Source organism: Solanum lycopersicum, chromosome 1 (genome assembly GCF_036512215.1).
Source record: "Solanum lycopersicum chromosome 1, SLM_r2.1".
NCBI classification, from domain to species: Eukaryota; Viridiplantae; Streptophyta; class Magnoliopsida; order Solanales; family Solanaceae; genus Solanum; species Solanum lycopersicum.
In genome coordinates, this window is record NC_090800.1 from 55676019 (window position 1) to 55696854 (window position 20836).

General features: G+C 36.0%; 2 protein-coding genes across 2 annotated transcripts; both read right to left on the minus strand.

Annotated features, from left to right (window-relative positions):
- Nucleotides 1-2324: 2324 nt before the first annotated feature.
- On the minus strand, nt 2325-3572 carry LOC138342615 (uncharacterized). Its single transcript, XM_069294674.1, has 3 exons — nt 3323-3572; nt 2675-2951; nt 2325-2556 (listed from the first exon to the last, which is right to left on the minus strand). Exons 1-3 carry the CDS (start codon nt 3570-3572, stop codon nt 2325-2327), a joined length of 759 nt encoding a protein of 252 aa, XP_069150775.1.
- A 9958-nt stretch (nt 3573-13530) lies between these two features.
- On the minus strand, nt 13531-13884 carry LOC138342631 (uncharacterized). The gene has a single exon (XM_069294675.1). It carries the CDS (start codon nt 13882-13884, stop codon nt 13531-13533), a length of 354 nt encoding a protein of 117 aa, XP_069150776.1.
- Between the last annotated feature and the right edge of the window lie 6952 nt (nt 13885-20836).

Sequence of the window (20836 nt, forward strand, 5' to 3'; positions counted from 1 at the left end):
AATAATGGAGACCGGAACTCCATGAAGTCTTAACACCTCTTGAACGTATAACTTAGCATAATCCTCTATTGAATGGTTAGTCTTTACTGGCAAAAAGTGAGCAGATTTTGTCATTCTATCGACAATCACCCAAATAGAATCATTCTACACACCAGATCTAGGCAAACCTGTGACGAAATCGATATTAATCATTTGCACTTCCATTCTGGAAGTTATATATTTTGATCAAACCTCCTGGCCTTTTGTGCTCTACTTTAACTTGTTGACCATTCGAGCACCTGGCAAAAATATCAGCAATGCCCTTCTTCATACCATTCTACCAATATACTTCTCTCAAATCGTAGTTCTTCTTTGTGGAAACCGGATGAATGGAATATCTGGAGCTGTGAGCTTGTTCCTTAATCCTCTCTTGGAGTCCATCCACCATAAGCACACACAATCTACCTTGATATCTCAGTACAAAATCTCCCCCTTTTTAAAAATCTAATACTCTTTGCTTACCAAAATGGGATCTTGATATTTCTTTTCTTTAACTTCTAACACTAATGACGATTTACCCCCATTCTTCACCATTATTCCTCCTTCTGTGGAATCCATTAGTATGACTCCTAATCATGAAAGTCTATGCACGTCTTTTGCTAGTTAGTTCTTCTCTTCTTCAAGATGCTACCCATAGAAAACCTACTTAAGTCATAAGCAACAACATTAGCCTTACTTGGGTGGTAGAGAATACTCATGTAATAATCCTTTAGCAATTCTAACCACCTCATTTGTCTGATATTGATCTCTCTTGAACACATATTGTACTCTCTTGTGATAAGTGAAGACATCAACATGAATATCATACAAAAAGTGACACCATATTTTTAAGGTAAGGACTACACCAGAAAACTCTAAGCCATGGGTTGGGTAACTCTTGTCATGAACTGTCAAGTGTCAAGAGGCATATGTTATAACCTTGACATTCTTATTAGAACACAAACCAAACCAACTCTAGATGCATCACAGTACATTAAAAAACCTTGAGTACCCTCTGGTAAAGTTAAAATTAGGGTAGTAGTCAACCTCTTCTTCAATTCATGAAAACTTTTGTCACAAGCTTCAGACTATTAAAACTTCATCATGTTTTGAGTCAACTTCATAAAAGGAGATCCAATAGACGAGAAATCTTTTTAAAATCTTCTATAGTAGCCAGCCAAACCCAAGAAAAACCTGATATCAGTTTGAGATGTCGGACTAGGCCAATTCTACACTACCTCAATTTTCTGGATATCAATTCTAATACCATTACGGAAAGCTATGCGACTCAAGAATTCCATAGACCCAAGCCAAAACAAATACTTGTAGAACTTGGCATACAACTTTATGTCCTTTTAAGTCTGAAGAACTATTCTGACATAATTAGCATGATCCTCTTCATTCCTTGAAAATATTAGCATGTCATGAATGAGACGATAACAAACATATATAAATAAGGTTTGAAGACTCTATTCATAAGATCCGTGAATGTTGCAGGTGCATTTGTCAAACCAAAGGGATGACTAAAACCTTATAGTTCCCATATTTGGTTGTAAAAGTTCTCTTTGAAATATCACATTCCCTTACACTTAACTAATAGAAGCCTAATCTGAGGTCAATTTTCGAGAAACAACAAGCACTTTGAAACTAAGAAAAAATATCATAAATCCTTGGAAGAGTATATTTATTCTTGATGGTCACCTTGTTCAATTCGCATTAATTTATACACATCATAAGGGAACTATATTCTATCTCACAAACAAGACCGGAGCGCCCTAAGGTGACACACTTGGTCGAATAAAGACTTTCTCTAAAACAACTTTCAACTGATCTATCAACTATTTAAACTCTGGTGGTGCCATTATATATGGCGGAATAAAGATAAGACGAGTATCCAGAAGAAGATCTATTCCGAACTCTATCTCTTAGGAGAGACTCCAAGAAGATCATTAGGGAAGTCTTTTGGAAAACCTTTTACGACAAGAAATGACTGAATAGTCCGTACCTCAAAACTTAAGTATTTAACTTGGAATAAGTTATAGACACACATCATTGAAACTAACTTCCTTTCCTTAAGGTACAAAACAAAATAACCCTTAGGCACTACTAAACTGCTTTTTTGCTCTAAGACTAGACTATTTTGGAAATTGAAACTTTACCATTCATGTCCTACAACCAATTGAAACATAACAAGCATAAAGCCAGTCCTTACCAATAATGACATCAAAATCTACCATGTCTAACTCAATTAAATTATCCATAGTGCTTTTTTGATTTACAGGAATAGGACAATCACGCTAGACTCTCTATGCTAGAATGAACTCACCAACTGGTGTAGAAACATTGAATGGTTCACTTAGTTGCTCAAGAATAATATTAAAATTCATGGCAGCACACAGAGTTACAGAAGATAAACTCACTCTTGGGTCTAGCAATGCATAAATAGTAAAGACAAAGACTTGAATCATAACAGTGACAACATCTAGGAAATCCTCTTGCTCTTGGTGATTGTTGAAAGCATACAAGAGGTGTGTTACTCTTCAAGCATCAAAAGTAGATCCCTAAGGTGCAAGCATATCTGGTGGAGTAATTGATGAAGATTATGATCTATTGTCGTCATTACTATTTCCCTACTAGTTCCTTTGGACACTCTCACCTGAAGTTCCCATTCTTATCACACTTAAAATAAATGGCGTAGCCATCACGACAATGACACGAATGGTTCCTGCCACACTTGGCGCATACATAAGGATTACTACCCTCTTCTGACATGTAACCTTGAGAATCAATAGGCTTAGCTGTAAAGTACCTATTATTGTACTCACCATTATTCTTCGCTGAAGGTGCACTAGAAGATGATGGAGGAGGACCCTTCTGTTTCTGTTGGAAGGATGACCAGTTGGCATTACTCTTCTGTTGCCCAGACTCATTCCCTATATTAGCCCTCTTATTCTTGAACTCTTCTCTATCTCATATCATTTCCTCCTCTACGTGATGCACATAGATCATCAACCTCCATATGTCCATGTTTTCAAAAATATTGTTGCCAACCTTTTTTCCTTGATAGACGACGGCCCAAGCCAGGAACAAAAACACTCATTCTACTCCATGTGGTTAACCATATCCGAAGGATAAGGGAATAGTTGGGTGAACTTAAACCCATATCAGAGAACACTTTGAGACTCCTGCTTGAGTGTGAGGAACTCATGTACCTTAGCCTCTTTCATTTCTCCAGAAGAAAAACACCCAAAAAAGACCTCCTCAAAACAAGTTCAACTCGTTGGTGGTACATCCTCATCTCTACCTTCATTCCACTGATCAAACTGAGTTCTACGAATAACCTTGAGTTGATATGCATCTAGCTCAACCCTCTTAGTGTCACTAATATTCATCACCTTGAATACCTTTTTTAGTGCCTCAGTGAAATTCTCTGGATCCTTAGAAGTTCTTGAACTAGTGAAACTTGGGGGAGTCATCCTCAAGAACTCACGAATCCTTAATGTGTCAGTCCCTTCTTGTCGAGATCCTCTTTGTGGATCAACCAGGTTAGTCATAGCTTGACCCGATATCCTAATATCCTCTCTATATTCGACAGTAGTAACTTAACCCTTGGGTTGCACTTCAGGTGCATTGGGTACCCCTTGTTCTTCAACATTCCTTCTAGCTAGAGGACTTCTTGCTGCTCTTTGTGGAGGCATGATTTTTGAAAACACATTCAAGCTCGAGTTGGAGAGAAAATTTTTAGGGATAAACTCTAATGCACGAAAGGGCCATGAAAGAAGTGAGAGATTTCCTAAATGTTGCAACATCATAATTATAGATGTGGCGCGCTTCACATTGATAAATAGAATCTACAGACATGGATTTACAAACTCCATAGAACTCTTGAACTTGTGCTCTGATGCTAAGTTTTTCATGCCCTGATCCTACACATTGGGTAGGACTGACACTTGACTCTGCAGTGCTCAACTTGATCAACAATGTGCTAGATGTCGATCCTCGTTACAACCGGTTGCATTATAGTACGATGCAGGCCAATTGGCATTAAGAGATTTAATGTATGAGTATGCAATTTGGAATGCTAAACAATACAACATAGGATTGGTACGAGAATCTGAAGAACTTATCTTGCTCAACTGAACAATACAAGACGAAACTCATTTCAATATGAGTGCAATATAAAGAAAACATTTTTAAAACATGATGTCAACTCTACATGTATTCAAATATACAATATAACTCTAATATGTATGTAAATATACCATTAAATGTGTATATAAAATATATTTAACTTCTGTCGCAGTTTCTCTAATCGATAATTATCACTTAAGAGTTATAGTGATGATACAACATTTTGCCTCACAAAATCAAGGTCGTACTATACCTTGCCATTATCATAGAACCTCAACTACTAAGTGCATCCACTAGTCTATGCCAAAAGCACTAAAGGAATCATCTAAGAAGTATGACCTTTTTTAACCCATGGTGGCTACATAGTTTATGTTGACTGGTAGTTATCTTAACTCTCCCCCATATCAATGCTCAATAATACTACCAACAATATTATTATATTAGCTCTTATGTTTTTAAAACATACTTACTTCTGTGGTCTGAGATTAGTGCTTAAAAAATATAGTTTAAAGGATATCTTAGAAATCTTAGTTTCCCTGCTTGCTTCATTTAGAAAACTATTATTCTTTTTTAAGAACTATCCCGAAGGCTCTCTGCCAATCTCAGTTTCCATTCATATTAAATGTGAAAACATTTTATACTTCTCTGGTTACTTAGTCCCCTGATACTGCTTTCAAGAAAAGACTTCACTTTACTCTAAATTGAACTCAAACATAAGTCTTAAAATGAAGTTAAAACGTTTGTAAAAGACTAAACTTGAAATGAAGTTCTTCTCCTTTTATTTACTTTTTACTCAACAAGATCTTTAAGTCTTTAAACAAAGTTAAAAGCATTTGTAAAAGACTTCTTTACAAGAATCTAAGAACATTCTAGGCTTGGCTCTTAATTTCCTTGAATTTAAGGTTATGGATTCAAGGATTAAGATTTGTGTTTGGAAATATCTTATGTTGATAAGCAAAGATTTTAGATAGCTAAACATGAGAAAAGACCAAAATAAATAATTGGAGGTGTGTTCACAATGCGGAAGCATATTTGAATTCTTGTTCCAAAATGTCTTTTGAGGCAAACACCTAGTGTCACCTCCACGACACGGAGCACAATTTTCAATTCTGGAAACAGGTCGTGCGATGCGCACCCATGTCCAAATTTCGCCCATCAAAGATTATTCTTCATTTTTTTCTCCCAATTCACCAAAGCTGGGTTATTTTTCTTAAATTAATTTTAGATATAGATACCCGACAAATGTACCTAAGAACCTAACCCAAAACTATCTTAGAATGAAATGTAACGGGTTCAATACTTTCCAATTCACGCTAATTTGGTAACAACACATGAATTCAAGAATAGGTATCAAGATATAAATATATTATTATTCATATAAGACGGATCCAAACTAAAATTACCATGATTTTCACATTGGAGAATGACACCAATGTTATGAGAGCCTTACATACCTGATAGGAATAATTCCTTGTTGAAAATCCCAATTATCTTGATCGGTCTTGATTAATTTGCCTTTTTTTCTCATTCTTCTATTCTCTCCTCCTTTCTCCTTAGCCCTGGTGTGAAATTCCAAATTCTAAAACAGACTAAACTCCGTATTGACCCCTATTTTACTCCTAAAGATTGTTTAAATAGTACGAAAGTGAAATACTAAATACCTTTAAAATTCCGTATTTGGACATTTCCTTAATCCAACAACCCAAGTTTCATGTGGCGTAAATCAATCATACAAACTCAAAATCGTGCAAACTTGGCGGCGTTGGAAAGATCGTTCCAAGAAATTTCCAACCATATATGGAAGTACCTCTAACTCATCCTGAGCTAGAAGTTATGGTCATTTGAAAATGACCAAAAACTCACTTTCAGCTTGGTTAAATTTTTTCCTGATTTCCTTACACTTTCCAATATTAACTATTTGCCGATTTTACACTTCCTTCAAGTTATTTCTAGTTGCGAGATGTTATAGAAGGTTGTGAAGAGGATTAGAAATACTTGAAGAAGACAAGACCTGGTTCTATTCTATCCATAAAAAGACTCATTTAATTTGCTAGGGTATGTAATGCAAACTATGTTGGGTATCAAGTTGATAAATCTGGACACAGTTGGAAAGTTCCCATCAAATGAACTTGCTCACAAAATCAGAAAACTTATCAATCAAAGTTGTACTATTATTCCTAAGAAGTATCTCAAAGTGGAGTATCAACTGTTCTTTAGGTTTATCAATAAGGTTTTGCTGCCCAAGTATAAAAAAGATTTGTTGCCTCTATTGCGATCTAGTACCTTGTTGAGGCCTTGAGCAAAATTGAGTTAATCAATCTCCCTGCCATTATACTTGAGCATATGCACAAGACTGTGTTTGTTAAAGATGGTAAGCATGTCATGGGTTATGGGTATATGCTAACAAAGGTGGTTAAACACTTTGCGATTCCCAGCAAGAGTGGATGATCAATATATCACCAATACGCACCTGAAGATTATAAATTCAAAGGTAAGAGTTTCAAACATTCTGAACATATTCAGCCATCGATTCTCCAACCAATGTGACAGAAACATAAAGATGAGTATGCATGAAATGGAACGTGAGAAAAACATAAAGATGCACCGACTAGTTTTGAAAGATATAATAGTTGGTGCTTGCTTCTTTCCATATCTACAAGAGAAGGCTCTAATTAAATGAATGTCATTTTTCATGAACAAGATCTGCTACTAGTATGCATGCATCTAATATAATATTCTAGGTAACATTGATTTCTGTAACCTTTAACACTTCAAAAATAAGAATCCAGACTTCTAATCTTCGTAATCAGTGGTGGTTAACTATAAGGAGCAAGAATTTGACTAGATAATTCACCACGATTAAAAATGGTAGCTAAAAGTGTTTAAAAAAAATAGAAATAGCTTAATGCATTGTTTACTCTATTATTCATATTAGCAAACCAAAAAAAAAATAAAAGATGAAAGAAAAACACAAAGAACTATCCGAGTCCACAAAATACACTTGTGTGTCCTTAAGAAATTTAATCCTCATGTCACGCCCCGAGCTACCCCCGAAGCGCGGACACGGGACCTAGGACCACAAGAGCTCCCAAGTTAACCCTGCTAACATGATCATGAGTATACTAAATAATATAAATTGATGCAAAATCTAAATAATACTTAAAATGAAAAGATGGGGAATACTAATATGTATAATTGAGAATATTTGAATACTGATGAACTTAACACAAAGAAAATATTAACTCAATAATAAGATGAAACTAATTATGTTTGAAAATAGCCTCTAACTGACTAGAAATGTTTGGATAGGCCCCAACTAAGTATAGCAAAACTGAAACTAAAGGACTAAAATACTAAAGATGAACTCATGACTATTGTCCTCAGAGAATGAGGAATCACCACTGATTTGTGATGAACAAGAGATCGGAAATCAACCTAAGCGTGATCTGGATGCTGCGAACATGAACATACATCACGAGAAAATGTTGCGCATCTATGCGTCAGTACCTGAAAGGTACTGAGCATGTAAGATAGAGTAAAGCTGAAATAATACATGAATGGACGAGCACAAAAGTAAGTATAATATTCTGATAATGATATACTAAATGTTGACCTAACTAGATGCAATGAACAAATTTATAACATGCTAAGACTGAAACTAATTGAACTGTCAATATGGTCAATGCAATAGAGTCTAATGGATCTTCTAATATCCAATAATAATTCCCACATGAGCTAAATGTGGAGTCCGATGTATACATCCCATCGAGAGGACCCAATATACCTTGCACGAGGTATAAAGGCATGCTGGCATGATCACTAAATTGATGTCCACAGAGGGAACTTACAACCTACTTGGCTATTAATTGTGGGACTATTTGGGTATGATCAAACCTAGTCCAACCCGATATTATGCTACTCCTAATGAATTAAGTGATTAAGACATTATGTTTGAATTTCTATAAATACTGGATAGCTCAAAACTGAACACGCAAACTGAGAATGCAACAATTAATCTGATAATTATGCATTAATAACTGAAGCATGTATATCTCAAGTAACTGAAATGGTTGATTTAGCACGTGTAATTTAATAAAGAAAGAAATGCACGGCTAGAGTTCTAAAATTCATGTGATAACATGAATAATAACATAACAATTTGATTCTAAACATATATAAAGTCAATTCATGATGATCTACGGAAATTCTAACAATTGTATGTCTATCCATGATAAGAGAATTAAGAACTAACTAAAAACTAGGGATCTAATGGATGAAAGGAACCTACTAGTTAAATCTCACATGCCTGGTGATGACATCCATAGAAAAATATATAGATTTTGAGGTTGGAACTGCTGGAATCTTGTTGCGTTCTTGAACTAGGGATCTTGACCTTTTTTTCCTTTCTTGCTTTTAATTTTCTACGGTTTGATTTATGACATTGACTTTGGTAAGTCTTCTTATGTTCTGAGGCTTATAATAACTAAAATATGATGTTTAACGGCGTAAACGATGTATCTTAGGGGTTAAATAAACTAGGAAATGACCAAAACACCCCTAGAAACTTCATTGTAGAACCAAACAATGACCTTGACTATCGTGTCATCATTTAATAGATGGTCCATTGTTTGAGTCCATAGTTTGGGTCTGGTCGACATGCCTTTACTAAAATGGCATAATATTTTACTCAGATGTTGGATTTTAGCAAACTCGATGGATATGGAAAGATAATTCAATTTATCTATCATTTCATAGGTCATGGGACACTTAATTATTTTTCTGCTAAGAATTATGATGATTTGAAGTTGACCCAACAACATTCCCCCTCCTAATTGACTGCTAACTTTCACCTATGGTCCGTATGTCCATTGACGAACCGTACTGCTCAATCATGGTTCATCTTAGATGTAACAACCCTAAAAATAAATATACTAAGTAATGTTTAATGTGTCAAGAATGCCTACGATTAGACCGGATTCACACGGATTGATGCCCATAGAACAAGACCTCGAAACCCTTTCTACAGCAAAGCCAACAAATTTGGGAATTTATTTAAGCTTAGAAAGGTTGGCTCCAATCATGTAGGGCTCACGAATACGAAGATTCACTCAAAGGAGTCTTTACCGCACTTAAAAAGAAGAAATCTTAAGTTTTGAGGCTCTAGAGGCAAAATAGTCCTTTTCTAGAATAAGGGTAGTATCGTAATTACTGTGAATATGTAATTAATTATTTGATTAATAAGCTGAAGGGGTATTTTGGGTAGAGAGGGTCGAAATTACCCTTTTAGCAAAATCTTGCTCCACCCGTGTTCAAACCTAGGTGGGAGCAATGATTTAATTTGTTTAATTTAAATTGGTAAATTAATTTAATTAATTAATATTTAATAGATTATTTAAGAAAAATTAAATTCAGATTTTTATTATTAATTATTATTTATTAATTAAGATATTTTATTTGACTAAGTCTTGCCTAAAGTCCTAGTTCTAAGAGAACACTACCTCACATCTCTCTCTCTCTCTCTCACGCCTATCTATGTATTTTCTCACGTCTGATTCTCTCTCAACCTCACGTTTTTTTGCCTACTTTAAAAATCAGAAAACAAAAAAAAAGTTCTTCACACTTGAAGAACTTACAAAATACAAACGAACAACTTAATCTAAGAAATCAAAAGTTAACAAAATTTCTAGTCGGATGAGGTGTGAGATTTGTATGTGGAGATGAATTAGTGGTGGTTTTTGGGCAGAACTTTTAAGTGTTGAAAGACGTGAAATCAGGTATGGGTTTTATTACTCTTGGTCTTTTTCCCAAGAGACCCTTAAGGCTCAGATGAATCTACTCGAAAACTAGGGTTGTTTCCGTTCTTCTCGAACTCCTTGTCCCTAGTATCCCTTTAACTCAATGTTAAATAGGTTAGAGATCATGTTGTTGGTATGTTTGCTGGTATTTTAAGTATGAAGTTTGATTTTTGTGATAATGTGTTCTTGATTATGTGTTTGAAATTGTAAGCATGTAAAGTTATGTCAACCGAAAGTATGTGAAAATGTTTTTATGGTTGAATTTTATGTGTAAATGTTAGTATAAATCATGAGGTGTAAAAGTGGTATAATGTTGCTGGATGAAATAAAAATTCTTGACTGAATATAATCATAAAAATATTACACTTAAAAATGCACCAAATGATCCACGAAATGCCTTGAGAATTAACGTATGAATGATGATAAAAAGAAGCTGAAAATAGTGAACAAATTTCCAGCATTTGGTAGGTTGGTTTCGGCCAAACAGAATGGTACAAAATGCAATGAAAATGAATGTAAAATAAGTGACATCACTAAGGATGGAACCCAACACATCATTACATGATAGCTACAAAAAAATCAAGAAAAGATTAAGAAAAAAATGGATTGGAAGAGACTAATTTTCTAGCCTGCTGGAAATTGTAGTCTCGGCTAAATTTTAAAAAAATGAGCTTCGTTTAAAAAAAATTTTAAAATGTGAGGTCATTGGGGATTCAAACCATGACATTACTAAGTGAAAATTTCATAAAAAATTCGTCAGAAAGATGCAAGGAAAAATAGATGAGGTGAGTGGGGATTGAACCCGCAACCTCTTGAATGGATGAGAGAGTTAGGAGAAAAATAAAGGAGAAAATAAATGTGGAGAGTGGGGATTCAACCCACAACCTCTTAGATAGGTGAGAAAGTTAAGAGATAAAATAAAAGAAAAATAATGAGCTTGTGGGGGATTGAACCCACAACCTCCTTGACTTAAATGAAAAAAGAGAGGAGAAATAGAAAGGAAATATTATGGGGTTGATGGGGATCGAACTAGGGTCCCCCAAATCTGAAAAATGTGATTATCAAGTTAAAAATAAGATTAAGTGTTGTCCAAGGGATTCGAAATCGGGTTCCCTTGCCCAATTCCGTATTGACTCATAAGTCATACGTAAGTAAATATTTAATGAATGCTTCCTCTAAAGATCTAAATTAATATCTTGGCATATCTACAAGATGCATAAGTCTTGTACCACGTAATCTTGGGTAAATATGAATCACTTAGACAAACTATCAATGAATCCTCATGGCTTGTATGTGTAGACCCATAAGTCTAGCATACGTATAAAAGTAAGTGAACCTAAGATGTATGCAATGAATTATGAAACCATAGAAGTGTTAAGTACGAGTGTAAAATACACTAAATGGCCAAGTGCATTGGCATATGATGAAATAAACAATGAAATAATGAAATTAAGAATGAAATGATGAAACCCTAGAAGGGTTAAGTATGAGTGTGAATCACACCAAATGGCCAAGTGCATTGGCATATGATGAAATGAACATTCACGTAAAAAGGGGTGAGTAACTATGAAGAGCAAATATGCTAATGATAATGAATGTGGTGACAACATGATATGAGGCTAATGTAACATATGAGATCAATCTTAAATGAGCCTAAGTAAATGTTACCAAAATGTACTCACCTATGAGAGTGTAAAGTTAATGAAGAGACCAGTATCTATAAACACTCTAATGAAAGTATAAATATTAGCACACTTAATACTAATGATGAGATGATAAATCATCTATTGAGATATGATATCCTCATACTAGAAGTCAGCTTCCATGATGTATGAGTTTAATATAATGAAAGTTTATACTGAGCACCGATATACTAGCTATGAGCGGTAATGCCTTCATTTAGGAAGGGTGGAGGTTCACGTATCTCTCATGAGATGAGACTGTCCGGCATGCGGGTATGGGTCTCCTTATATCTCCTAATCTTCGAACCTATACTTCCAATATAGGGATCTGGCGGGGTTCAATTCCTATGTACTCTAGCATATTTTGGGTCACTCTGGTCGGTGATTCCACTTTTTTTGGTGTAGGGTTTCATGACACTAATTTCATGATGCTCACATGATCTATGTCAGTTAAAGTTAAAGTTCCCAATGAATGAATGAGGCCAGCCTCAAATGATGCACAAAATGAAATGAATTATACCAAAGGTGTTAGGATAGAATAATCAAGAGGTGAGTTAGATTCAAGTGATGACATTAGGTCATTCTTGGTCATTGCACAACGAACCCGATGAAAGTCTTAAACTACATCCTAGGTATATTTGGGGTTCACACTATCCCATGAATGAAATGAAATGAAGTATTTATGAATGAATGAAGAAGACTCTGTTTTTGCTAAAGTAGACTCCCAAGTCGAGGTCCCATGTATTGAGCCCTCATTTTTGGGAAGTGTGAATGTCAAGTCCATGATTCCAAGGTCTCATGGCATAACTTTCCTAATCCAAATTTGGAAATATCATAAAGTTTCCTAATCCAAATTTGGGAGGTTCACTCACTTTCATAATGCTAGGAAAGAGTTATTCTTACTCATGCATGCCCTTGGTGTGTGCTTGCATATACTCATACTTAGTACAAGTGTGTACTAACCCTATACAACTCTAAACTTTTAGGCGCAGGCGCAGGTGGACGCTAGAGATACAGGATAACCGTTGCAGCTATCCAGATGTCGAGCATTCATTCCGACTTGGTAGACCCCCATGCTTTTGAGGATGCTTGTCTATTTACATTTTATCATAGTTGTAGGATTGAGCTAGTGAGTATGTTCCACTAGCGTTTCTTCCCCGTTTTTGTTCAGACATTGTATTAGTGCTATTTTGGCAAGTACATCTGTATCGTTATAATAAACTATTGCTTTCATGTGATGATTTTTATGTTAGATGGTTGATGGTGAACAATTACTTATGTAGTATAATGTTCAGTCAACATGTTAAGAAACAAAAAGTTACAAATTTTCCGCTAAAATTAACATAGACGAAGTAAGAATGACGTAAGTAGGCTTGTCTGTGACCTGTACGAGGTCAACGATGCCGGTCTCGTCTGGGGTCTACATTCCGGGTGTGACATCAGAGGCTTGGTAAATGGGGTCTTGATCCACGGACACAGACTACGAACCGTAGGTCTGTTTGTGGGTCGAGACTTAGCCAATATTTCTGAATTGAGTTTTGGGAGAGTTAAAGTGACAAACGACGGATGCGCTGTATGGGTCGTAGATAAGACTACGTTCCGTTGATAGTGACCGTTGATTGCACCTGCAAATTTATGAAAAGTTTGTTTTTGATATGTTTCGTATATGGGTGTTACATTATCTCCCCCTTGAGAACATTCGTCCTCGAATAAAGATTAAACTAGCTGAAATAGAGGGAGAGATTTGCAATCCCTACTACTAAACACTGAGGGCTGAGTTTCTGACTGAATTAAGTTCCAAGAACATGTAAATATGCTGAAAATACAAATACAAACTGAAGGAACATGATTCGAAGGCTGAATTCACGTATGAATGACTGATTAGCTGAAGAGGAATTATTACCTCAAGATGAAGTGGAATCGGAAGGAAAGAGGTGAGGATACTTGTCTTTCATGGCTTCTTCTGTTTCCCAAGTAGCTCCCTCTATGGACTGACTCCTCTGCAAAACCTTGACTGAAGTGAATTCTTTGTTTATCAACATTGTAACCTCACAGTCAAGAATCTCAACTAGTACATCCTCATAAGAAAGACTATCTTTCACTGCCACACTGTCTAATGGTACTACAGAGGTTGGGTCACCCACACACTTTTTCAAGAATGAGATATGGAAGACTGGATGCACTGCGACTAGTACTGCTGGAAACTCTAACTCATATGCCACCTTGCCAACCCTTTTCAAGATCTTGTAAGGGCCCATATATCTAGGACGTGGCTTCCCTTTTTGCAAAATCTCATCACCCCTTTCATAGGTTACACTCTCAAGAAAACTCAATCATCAACTTAGAACTCTAGTTCCCTTCTACTTACATTTGCATAAGATTTCTAACGACTATGAGATGTCTTAAGTCTATTTCTAATGAGTTGCATTTTCTCCATAGCATAAAGGATTGAATCTGGCCCTATTAAAGTTTTTTCACCTACTACAAACCAACCAACAGGAGATATACATCTACGCCCATACAAAGTCTCATAAGGGGCCATCTGAATGATGGAATGGTAGATATTGTTATAGGCGAACTCAATAAAAGGAAGTTGATCATCCCAACAACCCTTGAAATTGATCACACAATCTCTCAACATATCCTCTAGGGTCTGAATGGTACGCTCTGCCTGTCCATCCTTCTGCGGATGAAATGTTCTGCTAAGGTTAATCTAATTACCAAGACCTTTCTGAAATGACTTCCAGAAATAAGAGGTAAATTGAGGTCCTCTATCTGATATTATAGACAAAGGAACCCCATGCAACCTCACATTTCATTAATGTAAAGCTTGACATAGTCCTCTTCAAAAAATATAGTATTGACCGCCAAAAAGCGAGAAGACTTAGTCATAATCAATTATCACCCAAATGGAGTCATGTTGTCTTCGAATACATGGTAACCCTATGATGAACTCCATATTGATAACTACCAACTTCCAAGTAGGAATTTCGATCTCTTGAGTCATACCCCCTGGTTTCTGATGTTATACCTTGACTTTCTGGAAATTAGGGCACTTACTCACAAAATCTGCTATAACCCTTTTTATGCCATTCCGCTAATAGACTTTCCACATATCGCAGTACATCTTAGTGGCACCTGGATGAATAGAACATTTGGAGTTATGGGCTTCTGCAAGAATATGTTGTCTCAACTCACCCACATCAGGACCACACAATAAACCCTGGTAGCGAAAGAAGACCATCTACCACTTGGAGAAAACCTCCACTCTCTAATTATAGATTGCACCCTTAAGTTCAAGACAGATTGGATCACTGTCTTGCTTTTCCTTAACCTCGAATACCAAAGAATATTTTACCCCAGTCTAAACTGTTACACCACTGTCTGATATGCTTATAGAAGAATTCCCAAGCGAGCAAGAATGTGAACATCCTTCACTAGCTCCTTCATTTTCTTCCTAAACATGGGCTACACTACCCATAGATAATCTACTAAGTGCATCTGCTACTACATTATCCTTACCCGGATGGTAATGCGCACTCATATCATACTACTTAAGGAACTCAAGCCATCTCCTCTGGCGAAGATTCAACTCTTTCTGGGTGAACTAATATTGAAAGCTCTTACGGTCAGTGAACACATATACATGAACACCATACAAGTAGTGTCTCAAGATTTTGAGTGAAAACACCACTGCTGCAAAGATCATAAGTTGGATAGTTCTTTGCATGAACCTTAAGTTGTCTTGAAGCATAAGTTATAACATTATCTCGTTGCTTCAACACGTAACCAAGGAAAACTCTAGATATATCACAATAGATCACATAAATATCTGAACCCTATGGTAGAGTCAAGACAGGAGTTGTTGTAAATTTAGTTTTCAATTCTGCAAAGTTTTTCTTACAATCATCTAACTATTAAACTTGGCCATCTTCTTAGTTAACCTAGTCAATGGTGAGGATATGGATGAAAATCCTTCGACAAACCTTCTAAAATAACCTGCTAGACCTATCAAACATCTGATATATGTAGCATAGGTAGGTTTGGGTCATTATTTCACTGCTTCTATCTTCTGCGAATCCACTCGGATCCCCTCGCTAAACACAATGTAACCAAGGAAAGCAATCGATTGCAACCAGAACTCACAATTGCTAAACTTAGAAAATAACTAGCGATCTTTGAAAGTCTGCAGAACAACTCTCAAGTGACTCGTGTATTCTTCCTCAGTCCTACAGTAAATGAGGATATCATCAATAAAGACGATAACAAACAAGTCCAATTACTGTTTGAACACTTTGTTCATCAAATCCATGAAAGTTGCAAGAGCATTGGTTAGTCCAAACGACATGAATAAAAATTCATAATGATCATACCAAGTTCTAAAGTCTATTTTCAGAATGTCACTATCTCTAACTTTAAGCTGATGATAACCCGATCTGAGGTCTATCTTTGAGAAGTGACTAGCACCTTGAATTTGGTTAAACAAGTCATCGATCTTGGGGATGGGATACTTATTCTTAATTTTTTCCTTGTCCAACTGTTGATAGTTAATGAACATTCTAAGAGAACTATTTATCTTCTTTACGGACAACACTGGTGTGCTCCATAGTGAAGTACTATGTCTGATGAAGCCCTTATCTAGAAGGTCTTTTGACTACTCTTTCAATTCCTTAGCTCGCCATTATGTAAGAAGGAATAGAAATAGGCTGATTATCTCGAAGGAGATTAATTCCAAAGTCGATTTCCCTTTCTGACTCAAGAGTTGGGGTTCCAGATCTAGAATCCTTAACTCGAACTAAATGATAGATGTAACCCTAATATCATTTATCTGGCCTTAATGTAAGAAATGAATCATCACATAGGCGCTAAGCTACTACCCTTCCATTCTAAGATTTGTTCATTTGGAAACTTAAAATGAACAATCCTAGTTCTATAATTGACTGAGGCATAAAAGGAATATAACCAATCCATGCCTATAATGACATCGAAGTCAACAATTTCTAACTCTACAAGATCTGCTGAAGTAACTTTCTGAGATACTATGACAGGGCAATTTTTTGTGTACCCGTCTAACTATTACTGGGTCACCAACTGGAGTAGAGATTGAAAAGGTTTTGAGAGAATTTTTGGACTGACACTGAATTGGATTTCTACGTAAGGAGTCACAAAAGAAAGAGTAGACCTTGGATCTAACAATCCATAAACATCAAGGTCTAAGACTCGTAACGTACCAATGACGAAATTAGGAGAACCTTCCTGATCTTGGTGAGCCTGAAGCGCGTACAACCTCTTCTTGGATGATGGAACACTAGCTGATGAAGGGGCTGGGGCTGAAAATTTCTGCTGACTTTTCGAGTGATTTCCACCACCCGATTTTTGCTTAGAATAGTCATAGTTCTGATTCCTAGCCTTATTATTCTCCTTGGCTTGTTCCTTGAGCCTATCATCCTGAACCTGCTTAGCATGAGTCATAAGCCTATAGATGTTCATACTCCTAGTAACATAGCATTTCTGCACTCTATTTTCACCAAATGTAACACTCCTTATAAGAACTTATTCATCTGAGCTCTGGAGTCAACAACCATGTGAGGAGAATACCTGGAGACTTGGTAAAACCTAAACCCATACTCTAGAACTGTCATGTTACCCTGCCTTAAGTTCATAAATTCCTAGACTTTTGCTTCTCTCAACTTTATTGGGAAAAGCCTATCCAGAAAGGTCTCACTAAAGCAATCAAATAAATAGGAGTTGCATCAATACCCTTATTATCTTTCCACTGAGTGTACCAGATATGAGCAACATCTTTCAGCTGGTATGATACCAACTCAACCCAATCATTCCCTGTGACTTGTATCACCTCGAATATCTTCTAGATCTCATCCAAGAAATTCTGAGGATCCTCACCGGTCTGCGATCCTAAGAACTCATGCGGATTCATCCTAACAATGTCACGGAACCTTGATGCTGCTGATCCACCATTAGAATTCACATGATCATCAAAGCGAATGTTCTGGTTGGCCACACTCTGAGCCAACATCTGAATGGCGTTCCTGAATTCAGCATTAGAGAGTTCTTGACCAGGGATTGGAGGAGCTGTGTTTACATTTATGGTATTCGCATTCCTAGTGTTCGCTCTACGAAGAGGCATGATCTGAAACATAGAACGTCGAGTTAGAATGGAATAATATCATACCTTACGCATGATAATAGTAACAAGAAAGTGATGTTTCTCCTAAAACACTTCATAGCCTCCCTCTCCTTAGATGTGGTGCACTTCAAACCTATGAAAAGGACTCTACTTAGTGCGACTTTTCAGACATCCTAGGACACATACACACAGTGATTTGATACAAAGTTTCTCACTCCCTAAGATAACCCCGAGACACAGACATGAGACCTAGGACCACAAGTTATCCTAAGCTAACCCTGCTGTCATGATCATGAGCATACTAAAGAATATAAATTGATGTGGAAGCTAAATCATACTTAAAATGAACAGATGGGGAATACCCATATTCTATAACTCAAAATTTTGAAATATTGATGAGTTTAATACTGAGAAAATATTAACTCATTAATAAGCTGAAACTAACTATATCTGAAAATAACCTCTAACTGCCTAGAAATGTTGGGACAGGCCCCCAGTTAAGTCTAGAAAAACTGAAACTAAAGGACTTAAATACTAAAAATGAACTCAAGACTATTGTCCTCGGAGAATGAGGATTCACCACTAATTTCTGTTGAAATGGAGATCTGAAATCAACCTAAGTGTGATCTAGATTCTGAGAACATGAACTTGCAACAAGAGAAGATGTAGTGCACGTATGTGTCAATACTTGAAAGGTACTGAGCATGTATGATAGAGTAAAGCTGAAATGATACATAATTGAATGACCACAAAAGCAAGTATAATATTATGATCATGCTATATTAAATGCTGAGCTAACTGGATGCAATGACCAAATTTATAACATGTTGAGCCTCAATTCTAATTGAATTGTAAATATGTTCAATGCAATAGAGTCTAACTGAACTATGGGAACTACTAACTACCGATAATAAAAACACATTAGCTAAATATGGAGTTTGATGTATACGCCCCATCGAGAGGACCTAATATACCCTGTCAGAGGTATAAAGGCATAATGGCGTGATCAGTAAATTGATGCCCATAGAGAGGACTTACAACCTACTTGGCTAGTAATTTTGGGACTATTTGGGTACACTAAATGGTCTAACTCGGTTTAAGCTACTCACAATGAATTACGTGATTAATACATTATGACTGAATTTTTATAAATAATGGATAGCTCAAAACTGAACATGCAAACTGCAAATGCAACAATTAATCTGATAATTATGCATTAATAACTGAGACATGTATAACTGTAGTAACTAAAATAGCTGACCTAGAATGTTTATTTTAAGAACTAAAGAAATACATATCTAGAGTTGTAAAATTCATGACATAAACTGAATAATAACCTTATAATCTGATTTGGAACATAAATGTTACTCTAATTAATAATGATCTGCAGCATTTCTAGAAACCCTAGGTGTATCCATGATAAAAGAATAAAGAACTAGCTGAAAACTACAGACCTAATGGGTGAAAGGAACCCACTAGTGAAGTCCCACACATCAGGTGATGAAATCGACGGAGATATAATTAGATTTCGGGGCTTGAACTGTTGGAACCTTGTTGCGTTCATGAACTAGGATTCTTGACCTTTTTCTCCTTTCTTGCTTCTAATTTTCTAAATTTTGATTTATGATTTTGACTTAGGTAAGTTCTTTTTATGTTCCTAGGCTTAAACTGACTAAAATCTAACATTTTATGGCTTAAAGAACGTATCTTAGGGGTTAAACTAACTAGAAAAAGACCAAAAGACCCCTGTAAATTTTGTTGTCCAACCAAACGATGACCTGGATTGACGGGCTATCGTTCAATTGACGGTCCATTGTTTGGGTCCATAGTTTGGGTATGCTTGATAAGCTTTACTAAAACGGGCATAACATTTTACTCGGAGGTTGGATTTCAGAAAACTCTAAGGCTATTAAAAGATAATTCAATTATCTATAATTTTATAGGTCATGGGACACTAAATTCATTTTGTGCTAAGAGTTATGACCATTTGAAGTTGACCCAACAACATTTCCCCAACTGACTGCTATTTTTCCCTTCCGTGCATAGGTCCATCTACGAACCATACCGGTCAATTGTGGTTCATGTCAGAGGCTGGGTAATGGGGTCTTGATCCACGAACACAAACTACTGATCGTAGTCTAACTTACTGACCGTAGGTCTATCCGTGGGTCGAGACTTGGCCAATTTTTTCTTGAAATAAGTTTTGGGAGAGTTTCAGTGACAAACAACAGATGCGCCTACATATTTCTAAAAAACTTATTAGACTGCGGTCCATTGATAGTGACCGTAGATTGCACCTACATATTTCTAATAAACTTATTTTAGTCTGTTTTGAATACGGGGTGTAACACGTCAAGTACCCGAGGTTGCAGATTAATTCCTCCCAATATCAAACAAATTAACCATTAAAAAAGTAGCGGTACATCAAACTTCAATAATTTCAACGAACTCAAAATGACAGCAACGAATTACACACACAGAGACACGATTGATCGATTTTATTTTCTAAGAGATATATGCAAAAGAAGGGAAGAATTCAATGCTGAAAAATGAGAGACAAGCTCCCTATTTAAGGCTAACAAAGGGTAAAGGTCATAACTCTTAGGAAAGAAGACGACCGTCCATAAAGGTCACAACACTTTCGAAGATACACAATCTTTTAAACGGTCACAACCCTAAGATACACAATCTTTTAAACGGTCATAAAAAGAAAAATCAATAATTTTATGTTTCTAGCTTTTTTTCCACTTCCTGTCAAAACTAGATATACCACTTAGTATTGAGAATACTAACGATAAAGATTGAATCTTTATACAACGATGAAGATTTTATACTTTTTAAATCACTTAGACTTAATATTCTTGACAAAGATTTTGTATTCTGCAAGTCAGAATATTCATTCAACAGAATATCTAACAAATTGCTGAAGTTTCTATATTGTTTTCAAACCAATGCACAATTTGATTTGTTTATGAAATTCATATATTTTTCAAGCCAAAGGAGTAAACAAAATCAGAAGATTTTAGTCTCCAAAAGTCAAACACAATCAAATTTCACATGGA